We start from the raw sequence: 11,437 nt of genomic DNA, 5'->3' as shown, positions 1-11,437 counted from the left end.
AAATGCTCCCCTTAGGTGAGCCTGCGGCGCAGTGGACACACACGTGACAAGAGGCCTGGCCTGGACAAAAAGGTCACAACCTCCCTCTTACAAATGTCTTGGTACCTGTTCTTCAACCTGAGGGTTTAACCCTGCTTAGCGTTCAATACTGAGTTTGACCTTTTCTTTGGTCTGACTTAAGGCATTTACTGTAGTGGCCTGTGCATTAAGAGAGAGAGAGTGTGTGAGTGTGTGTGTTTGCGTGTGTGTGTGCGTGCGTGTGCGTGTGCATGTGTGTGTGTGTGTATTTCAATTTTTCACACATACCACAACAGAAATTCATGGACACAAACACAGTTGATTAAACAAGCACTTAAATAAAAATGTAATATAAAGAGAGGGAACAAGGACACAAACATATGGATACTTGCTTCCACACTGACACTCCTTTACACACAAACACACACACACACACACACACACACACACACACACACACACTTGCATGCTTCACTCACCCCATATGCTTCCTGTTTTTACTGTTTCATCATTCACTCACTGCTTGAAAAAAAAAAAGACTTGGAAATGTAATATAAAAACAAAAGCCAGAGAATAACTGCAGGGGCTGGTAAACGAAGCATAAAGACCCCGAGTGACCGAGGGGAATTATTTGGCTCCATTAAGCAGGCATTAACATGAATTACTATCTAATTAAAATTAAACAGCTCATTAATAACTTTGCGGTGGGGCCTTAGTGTGGAAGTTCTCTGGAGTGTGTGTGTCTGGAGTGTGTGTGTGTGTGTGTGTGTGTGTGTGTGTGTGTGTGTGTGTGTGTGTGTGTGTGTGTGTGTGTGTGTGTGTAAGAGAGAGAGAGAGAGAGAAGCTGTGTTGTGTCGTGGCCAAGAGAGCAATCAAGTGGGATAAAACTAAGCAGCTGCCCCAAAGGAAAGTCAGGGCCTGAGAGGGCTTACCTGTGGAACAAAACAACTACTCTGAATTAGCCAAATGCAAAAAAGATGTTCTTTACCAAATAAAGTTAACTTCATCCACAGTTTAATTCTGCAACACCAAAAAACGGTATTAAAACAAAAACTAAATGTGCACCTGTGTGGCTCAGAGGTCCCTAAATCTGACTAGGGCATGCCTTTCCCAATCTCTCTACTTTTCTCTACTGTCACTTCTCTAATTAGGCCTGAAAAATATTTTTAAATAGTAAAACTGAAATCCATTTAGACTGATGAAAATCTGCTCCAGTTTTAAAACCTGTGCAGCGCACAGCGGCTTTGTCAGGTGAAAACTCCAAATTGTCAACTTTACATGAATTAAGCAGGACTTTTTTTTTTGCTAAATGAATTTGTATTTCAGGGTTTAGAAAATAGTTTTTTAAAAATCTTTCATTAACCGAATACTGAATGGTGTTTTAAAATTCAATAATGCTTTATGTAATCCTTTATATAAAACCCAACAACCACCAAAAGTGGAGTTGCAACAGTGACATGTATGCACAAGTCATTCTGCTTCTGTGCATTTAAAACCTGTTTCTCTCTCTCTCTCTCTCTCTCTCTCACACACACACACACACACACACACACACACACACACATATGATGACATGGTCATTCATACTGAACTTTAGTAGAGGAGTGTGCATAAAATAAAAGGGCGGCGATGCTGGAATGAAGCTTTCAGAGTCACAAACAACAGCCTTTCCATAACAGGCAATGCGTTTGCACACTTACATGGGCACACGTCGTGTCGATATTGTGTGAGACACGTCAACTCACTGCTGCTGTGTCCTGTTGGGGTCGTGGCCTTCGTGTTGGCAAAGCCGCTCAGCCTTGCCAGATCTGTCAGGAGAAGAGACAGGAACAGAGAGAGAGGGTCAGGAGTCTGAGATCATCATGTTCCTGTTCTTGTCTTCAACCAGAGAAAATAGGAGATGCTTATTGAGGCATTATTGGCAACAATAATGATCACTGTTACCAGGAGTCGCAGTAATAACTGACATTCCACAGGCCCTGAAACAATGCCATTACAACGTAACCTGCACTGATTTCATTATCCTTAAAAATGCAGGATCAGCATCGAGAAACCAAAAACTTCTGAGCCTGAAATCAGGTTTGCAAACACCCTCCCTCGGCATGTATTGATAATGGAACCTCATCGTCCAAATCCAGCAGGCTGTCCAAAAAGCAAAACTTTGACGATATAACAACATAAAACATGAACATAAAAATAAGGAGCAGGAATAATGATAGATAGTTCTCAGAGATGGTGAGTGAATGACAGAGAGAGAGGGATATGGTGTTAGGCCTCAAATGTATGCCAGTGCATGCATCACCCCCCTTACCGCCCCCTTCTTGCTTCCTCTGGCCAGGAGCTGTTTACCTCTATATCAGCGGTGCTCTCTAAAAGCAGGGACCCCATCCATATTCACCGGCCTCAAATTCCTCTGCTTATCTCCCCCCCCCCAACCCTTGAAAAACCTCCCTGTGTTCCCCTCTGCACATACATACATACATAAACACGTCTTTATGGAGGCAAGAGGCAAACGCGCTGGGCCAGGAGGGGGTCGGGGATAAGAATCACCTTGAATTCAAAGCGGAGGATTGTGGGTCCTCGGCGGGCGGACGGACAGGCAGCCAGCCACACAAGCTATAAGGCTCACGCCGGCGTGACACACAAACCACGAGACAGGTAGAAGGCGGCTTTAGGGGATGGGAGCGGATGTGTGCACCAGGGCCCATTGGCGATTCAGAGGATTTGGAATAGTGAGGTGTGATGCTTATGAATTCGTGTGTTGTTAGATGATATGCATCATTAGGTGACAGGTGCATGTGCAAGTTGTGTTTCTGCATGTGCACACACAACTTTGTGAGTCAGTTTCTGCTGCAAATATAGATCTTCAACCTCATGGAGAGTGTCAGACATGTGGTCCGATCAGTGAAGTCTTTTTAAATTCAGACTTATTGATGTTGAAATTTTGAATGAGTTTTTTTTATTTTTTTTTATTTCTTTTTCATTTGACATAAAGTGACTCTAAACAACTTCAAAACCTCAGCTGACACAAGAAATATCTGCTTTGGTCATTTAAAACGTTATTGAGAAATCTAATTGGATTAGCTGTTATTCCCAACATGGAGATTTACATAAAGTGGACAAATCACTTATGTTGGTGGCTGCTTTGAAAAGGGGGAGCAGGAGAGTGGCTGATAAGAATTGAGAGTGTAAGTTAGGGCTCAAAGAGTGCTCCAGCAGAAGCAGAGACACATGGAGCAGGGGGGACCGGTACCCCGTTCCTCTGCAAGCTGCGTTGTTTGGGGATTGAAGTTGGGAACTCTCTCCACTACTAATTGCGCGCCGGTGCCTTTCATGAATATTCATTCTGGCGTGTTCAGACCCCGCCTAATTAGCCGAGAGATAGAGGAAGAAACTCGCACCTTTTACCACAAGAGAAGCGCCCCCCCCACACACACACCCCCACACCCCCACACCCCACCGTCGCATTCTCATGGGGATGCTGGCAGAATAGCCCAAGTTCATTAGCCAAAAAAGAAAGGGAAAAAAAAGTTACCTGAAAAGCACGGGACGATTTGGTCTTCAAAATGGATGGGCAAACAGGGGTTTTTTTCGGTTGCATATTTAGTGCCTATTACGCATGTCTGTCAAAAAAAAAAAAGAAAAAAAAAGGTGGAAACGAAATACAATTATCTGATTGAGTGAGTTGGTGAATATTATTCCACTCACTGTAGTTGGGAGGTACATCACATGAATTTTAAAATCTAAACATAGCTTGTGGCAGGTCGAAATGTTCCCCCTGGAATTGAGGAAAACTTGTATTTAACATCTAATATGAGGCCGAGGCCGTTTTAAGAATGTCAGTGTGTTATTTCAGGTATGCCTGTGGAAAATAAAACCTGATTAAACTTGATTTCCAAATTAAACGTTTGCATATTTATAGCCTTAGAATGAGGACTAAAATAACCTACCACTAAAAATCCTACAGTTCCTTTTAAAAACAAAAAAAAACATATTCGAAATATAGATTGGCTTCATTTAAATTCTATTCTGATTAACAATACAATTTAACTTTTTGTTTTTTGCATTATTTTATCATCTTGTTGAAAAGGCTCTGACTCTCAGTAATCTCGTAATTCTCCTCGTAACTATTTGTCATTTTCATACATTACTATCTGTTCTCTGCTGTGCATATTGACTGTATGGGGACCCAGGCAGAGAGAGAGGCAGAGGGGAAACTTGGTGAAGTGAAGGGTCGATGGGGTCCTATTGGTTGTGGTGCGTCCTGACAATAACTGCTGCATATTAAGTAGAAGGGGGGGGGGGGGGGGGGGGGTAAAACCGGGCTGGGGGGGGGGGAAAAAAAAAAAAAAAAGAAAAGAAAGGGTCCTTCATTCTAATAATAAACCCCTAAATTACAGTTGCACAGGATACACTCACCGGATTTAGTTAAGCTTTCTTTAAAAAAAAAAAAGAAAAAAAAGAATTACGTTTGGTCAGCAAAAGCATCGTGTAGACCCGGTCCTGTCCAGGATTGAATTAGTTTTCAGAGTGTAAGTTTTAATGTCTGCCCTGTTCCTGCATGTTCACATAATGTCAGGACATGACAGGAAAGAAACTCGCAAGAAAGTGAAGAATAAATCAGAGAACTGTGTTTCCAGGGTGATACAAAGAAGACACTTATTTCTCGCAAAAGAGGTCACCCAACTTCCTCGACACTCATCTCTGCGGTTCATACTCAGTATGCCTCGTAATTTCTTTTTTTCTTTTTTTTCTTTTTTAAATCCATCATATCGGGTTCATTTCCAGCCGCTTTTCCTGTACGGCCTATCATTCACCACTAAGTTCTGTGTGATCCCTTTCATCGAGCGCACCATGGAAACCTTGTGCGTCCTGGCAAAAATGCACCTCAGCGCACACAAGGCCATATTCTTTACAAAAGGGCCAAAGCATCTGGATCTTTCTTTTCCAGCAGCTCCTCGCTGGCATGGCAAAGCACAAGACTGGGTCTGTGTGGCAGAAACCACTGCTTTTTATAGACTGGGAGACAAGAATGACTGAATGGCTAACGCATCTTCATTAACTGAGAGAGAGCTGCATGGAGCTCCGGTCCCTTATAGCAGTGACACGCAGCCACTGAGGTCTCTCAGGAGTTCCAGAGAAAAGACACTGACAAGAAGAAATGTCCTGGCTGGGATTTCCCATTAACGAGTCGCGTTAGAGAAGCATTGTCCATCATTTTCTTACGTGTTTGTTTTTTTTTTTTTTTTTTTTTTTTTTTTTTTTTTCTTTGCATTTCATACAATTTCCCGGGGATATTCTATCTACCATTAGTTACACAAAATAGTGTTAAGTTCAGCTGTAAGGTGATGCTGTTACACTTCAGTCTATCCCATGTTAAAATGAGGCAATTTTATCACACAAATGATTGTCTCTCGAGAATAAAGGGGAAAAAAATACTTACAAAATATGACTTAATCATAAGAAGTGATTCATCAAATCAGACATTATGAATATCACCAATAAAAAGACACTGCATTAAAAACATCGTCATATATCTAAAAATCTGACTTTTTTAGGAATAAATTATCCTAAAATAACACGCAGATAAGTCGCAAGGATTGTTCCCCACTCATCCCAAATAAATATATAAAGGATGCGTGGATAAAAACCACGCCTTTCAAGAGATGATGACGAGCACCTGTGACCCCAACAACATTTTCCACACACACACACACACACACACACACACACACACACTCACACTCACACACTCACTCACTCACACACACACAGACACACACACACATACACTAGCTACAGTGTTAAGGCTGGAGACAAGAGTACAGCAAGGACGCGGTCACAGCAGAAAGGAGGCAACTTACCTTTTAGTCATGTAGTCCCGGATTAAAATGAACACTAGAGCTGAGTCGTCCTGTAAATAGAAAGAGAATAGTCGCATGGGGGAAGATGACAACAAACAAACACGCGGCAAAGATAAAACGGCAAAACATTGCTTTCAGGTAAATGATTAAAATGGGACTGTTGCGCCTGAAAAACCTTCCAAAAAGCTCCTGTTTTAGAAGGAGTGGAACATGTGCCTGATTGCAGAGTTTTAGGCGAATGGAACGGGAGAGATGTAAGATTTGTTTAAAGCCCCGCATTTCCATTTAAGAACGTGATTGTGTTTGCAAAGATCCCTTTCAATCTTCGCATCTCCCCCCCTCTCTCTACCCCTCAGCGTCTCTGAGGCTGCTTTGCAATTCATAGAATTGGTAATTTGCTATTGGGACAAAACGTGAAGGGAAAAATAATCAGATCAACCGGGAGAGGTAGGGAGGAAGGAGCCAGGAGGAAGAAACACAAGGTTTCACTCTCCAACTTGCTGCTTAGTAAAATGCTCCGAGAGGTAAATGATATAAGAATATAGCCTATTTTATTTTGTTGAATCGGTGAAATCTAAATTTCCAGGGCTGGGGGGGAGCAGGGGGGGAGTGGGGTCCAGAACAACTGCAGCAGCTTGGCAGTGATGATACAGTGTCATATAAAATTAAATTAGATTGTTTTATGATACATTTTAAATGATTATTATCAGATATGGCAGTAACCCTTGATAACGTCGATATTACTGTGTTCAGGATTTCAAAATAAGATACTGAATGATGTGAATAAATTGTGTATAATATCTGTCACCCCTGTCACACCTGCATAGTATACGTGTGTGTGTGTGTGTGTGTTTGTGTAGGGAGGGGGGTGGAGAGAGAGAGAGAGATAGAGAGAGAGAGAGAGCGTATCTTGGCCTTTCATAACTAAGTGGGTGGTGATGATGAGATCATACAACATTGAAAATTACCGAGACAATACAAATAAATGACATACGCGGAGGCTTTGAAATAGAGCAAATGCTTTCAAATTTGTCACACATTTACAGCAGCATTCACAGACACATCACATAGCTTATTTACACGCCTCTCGTCGTGTGGGTGGCTGCAGAGCTGGAGCATCGCGCCTTATAATCTATTTAAAATGAGGAGCACTATAATCATCAGTGACCAATTATAAAAGGTGCACGAGTGTGTGTTTATAAGTGCGTGCGTGTGTGTGTGTTGGACTGGGAAGTGTGTGTGTGTAGGGGGGGGGTCAACCCTTCAAAAAGATCTCCGTACTCCCCCACGTGGTTATTTGCAAAACAACCGATCCAAACCCAGGGAAACCTAATCAAATCCCGCAGCTGCAGCACGGTTCACCTTTCTGTGAGAGGACTGGGGAAAATATAGACAGGCTATCTGTGCGCACGAGTTATCAATGGAGAGCAGGTATACGAAATGAGAGAGGTAGTGTTAAAAACTCAAAGAGACATTTAATAAATAGAACATATGTTTTTTCTGTAACATATGTAAGAACGGAGCTCTATTCATCCTGTGCGAAAAATGCGCTGTAGCATGCTCTGAAACCCTGCGCCTATTGAATATGTCCCTAGTGGGCTTGAATCGGAGAGGAGCCAATACAAGCGGAGGGGAGGCGTGTCTTCGCTCTTGCCCAAGACCTCCCAGAGCAGGTTGTTGCGTTTTGGCTCTAAAGCCTGGAGACCTCCGAAGTGCTCGTCAGTTTTCGAAGTAGGAGCCATGGCGACAACAGCTCAGTATATTCCGAGGAATAACTCCTTACCGTCTAACCCGCTCATGCATCCGGATTCGGATAGGATGCACCAGGGGACGACCTACAGAGAGGTGCAGAAAATGATGCACCACGAGTACTTGCAAGGGCTTGCGGCTACCAACACGGGACACCCGATGAGCCTGACGCACCACCAGTGGCTGCCCACCTCCAACACCGACTGGTCCAGCGGCACCCACATCGGACAGCAGGAGCACAAAGCCAGCGTGCAGGCGAGCCGGGAGGACCTGAGCAGCGGCTTCCACCACAGATCTCACCTGGTGCACCAGCAGACGCAGAGTGGTCACCATGGTTCGTGGGCGCCCACCACGACGCACCACTTATCCCCGCTGTCCCCAGCATCCAACGGCCACCAGTCGCTGGTCTACTCCCAGCCTGGATACACAAACCTCAACGCAATGCTGAGTCCCCAGCCCGGCTCCCTGCACCATGGCATGCGGGACCCGCTCCACGACGACTCGGGCAGCCACGACAACCAGATGGAGTCGCCCCAGCAGGCGTTCAGCCACCATCAGGACCACTCGGACGAGGACGCGCCCAGCTCCGACGACCTGGAGCAGTTTGCCAAGCAGTTCAAGCAGCGGCGGATCAAACTAGGCTTTACGCAGGCGGACGTTGGCTTGGCCTTGGGCACCCTGTATGGAAACGTCTTTTCTCAAACCACAATCTGCAGGTTTGAGGCGCTGCAGCTCAGCTTCAAGAACATGTGCAAACTTAAGCCGCTCCTAAACAAGTGGCTGGAGGAGACAGACTCAAACACTGGCAGTCCCACCAATTTGGACAAGATTGCTGCGCAGGGCAGGAAACGAAAGAAGAGGACCTCCATTGAAGTGGGGGTGAAAGGTGCGCTGGAAAATCATTTCTTAAAATGCCCAAAGCCATCTGCTCATGAAATCAGCACTTTAGCCGGCACTCTGCAGTTGGAAAAAGAGGTTGTCCGTGTTTGGTTTTGCAACAGAAGACAAAAAGAGAAAAGAATGACACCAGTGGGGGTCCCTCACCCGAATATGGAGGACGTATATTCCCAAGCAGAGACCCCTCCTCTACACCGCACACTACAGAGTCCTGTGCAGTGACTGTTTTCATGAACAATCCGAGCATTTCCGCGGGGGGATAGGAAAGAGAAAGGGACTATGGAGTTTACAGTATTTAAGTTTGGCTTTTGTTTTCCAGAGAGAAAAGAGACATGGAAAAGTTGAACAGATGAGTTTTGCCCTTAGTATTCGGAGATCGTCATGTCCAGCAAATAGATGGCAAGAGGGAAAATGTTAAAAAAAAAAAAAAATCATGAAAAAAATGACAAAAAAAAAAATGTTCGCTATTACTGATTCCGTGCGCATTTAAAGTGAAACAAAGATCTTTATTTACCAAAATTATATGGAGGAGACATGCAGATAAAGTAAATTTGATATCCCATGGCTGTTTCAAATGGGGAGTAATTAAATGTGTCAATTGAGGCCAATCTCCTCCTGGTGTACAATGAACTGTTGGCGCTCACCAGAATGAGGTGGTTGCCTGAAAATGATCAACACTGGAGATGAGTAGCCTACACTGAATGAACATTTTTTGCTTTTTCAGGCTTAAACTGATTAACCAGATTTCTGAATATTAGTGTATACTTTCTTTGTTCTATTAAGTGTGATGTTTTGGTTTGGAAATATTTTAACTTCAATGTCTCTCTTTCTGCAGACTGTCTATTATTTCTGTCATGATTTGCTATATAGGTGCTGTAACTCATCAGAGCAGCGTCTAATTTTTTTTTTTCCTGTTGATGGTGGGGAAGTGATAGAAATGATGGCACCAGAAAACACTCATACTTGTACGTGCAGACACATTTCAGAAAATGTCCAATGCAACAGGACGTCTAAGTTCTGACTGCATGCCTTAAAAAAATATTTAAAGCTTTGCAGCTGACCACGTCGAAATTTGTAAACAACACCAGACGCTAAAAAGGGCAAATTCTAAACAGGCATTTCTTGTTTTGGTGATTTTTTTTTATTTTTTTTTTTTTGGGGGGGGGGGGGGTTTTTTTCAAATAATAGTTTTCTTTGCATGGAGCACTTATTCTTTTGTTAATATTATTATTGCAATTTTTACATTAGTTAATAAAATAGTGAGTGGAGCTGATCTCAATAGGCTTAAACACAATAAACCCCATGTTTACAGGTTCCTGGTTATCACCACAGAGCGCTTGTCAGCTCACACTGGTCACTGCCTCTTACCCTGTTGTATTCCAAACATTTCAAGAGAGATTGGTCAAAATACGAAATGAAAAGTAATAATAACTCAGGTAACTTCAGTGCCCCATGTCGGAATATCACGCCTGTACATGATTTTTGTTCCTCTGTGTTTATTTTTAATTTTTTCCTATGTTTTAATCTGGTTACAACCACATCGTTTTCCTTTGTCCCCTAGATCCAATGTATTACATTAAAACGCTGGATTCGGAGATTAGAAAATAATAATTCATTAAGGGAAAGCGATGAAGGGACTCACTTTAGATATATTTATTTTTATTTTTCTGACCTGAAAGGAAATCTGAAAAATCTCATGCGTTGTGTGTCATTTCTCAATGTTGGACCAGTCCAAAAAGCCTACAGCAGTGCTATTCAATACAGATGAGGGAAACTTTTTTTTTTTCCAAGAAAAAAATAATAATGATAAAAAAAGATTTTAGAGAAAATGTTGCCAGGATTATTTCCGATATGTAAATATGTCCAATATGTAAACTTGTATTTGTTCTGAGATATTGTTTTGTTTTTGTTTCTTTCCGGGCAGTTTTGTACACTTACTAATTCCAAGAAGATATTTTAATATGATTTCATTTATGAATCTGACCATTTATATATATATATATTTATTTCTTAAACGTGTTTGGAGCTTTTTGTTTAGCTCTGTTAATGGTTATGTTGCAGTGGATTTCAGTATGTTTTTCTTTTTGTTTACTACATTGGTTGTATGTTGATTGCTAAATGTAGACTGCAAAGTCACATTTATATTTATGTTATAGTAATATTTTATTACTTACATAAAACATATATACAAGAAATGGTCTTTTGTCTTCATTAAGATCCAAACCACTCGTCCTTTGTTGCTGTCTGTTGTAGCCTCGCCAGGGAAACAAGATAAAGATGATCATAAAGTTTAATGCTGTGCAGTGTGTGCAGAGCATCGGGAGCTGGTGAGCGCACCATGTGTTCAGTTGAAATCGCAGTGATTCGTTATGTAACAGGGGGTCGTTTAAAATCAGAAGCTGTGTACATGTGCTGTTAAGGGGAATAGACAACAGTATTTTACCTCAGGCATTCCCTGCTAAGTTCACACAGACTCTGACGTTGTTCACATCTTTGTGTAATCGCAGTATTAAATTGTGCAATATTAATACGAAATTATTGTCTTTTTTATTGAGTGCCTATTATTTATTATTATTATTAGTAGTAGTAGTATTAGTAGTAGTAGTAGTAGTAGTAGTATATGAGAGACCTATTTATCCCACTGAGAGTAGCCTTCAATCATACCGAAACTGTCTCCCTTATATAAACCATCGCTCATGTTTTAAGCATCTGAAAGACGAAGAGTTTGGTGTGAAACTGAAGCACCTGCAGGCAAAAATCTGCCTCTTCTCTAAATACAGCGAGAGAAAAAACATATAGAGGATAAACAAATACCGCAGGCCCTAAAGAGTAAAGACAGGCCTGCATTCACAGGCAGCATATTTTTCTATGTGACATGATGTTAAATTTCTCTAAAGCACATATTTAAA

General features: G+C 42.1%; 1 protein-coding gene across 1 annotated transcript; it reads left to right on the top strand.

Annotated features, from left to right (window-relative positions):
- Window positions 1–7,622: 7,622 nt before the first annotated feature.
- Window positions 7,623–8,750, top strand: pou3f1 (POU class 3 homeobox 1). Its single transcript, XM_022764358.1, has one exon. It carries the CDS (start codon window positions 7,623–7,625, stop codon window positions 8,748–8,750), a length of 1,128 nt encoding a protein of 375 aa, XP_022620079.1.
- Window positions 8,751–11,437: the final 2,687 nt, after the last annotated feature.

Source organism: Seriola dumerili, unplaced genomic scaffold (genome assembly GCF_002260705.1).
Source record: "Seriola dumerili isolate Sdu_G_001 unplaced genomic scaffold, Sdu_1.0 BDQW01000533.1, whole genome shotgun sequence".
Lineage (NCBI taxonomy): Eukaryota > Metazoa > Chordata > Actinopteri > Carangiformes > Carangidae > Seriola > Seriola dumerili.
This window is presented reverse-complemented; position numbering and strand designations above follow the sequence as displayed.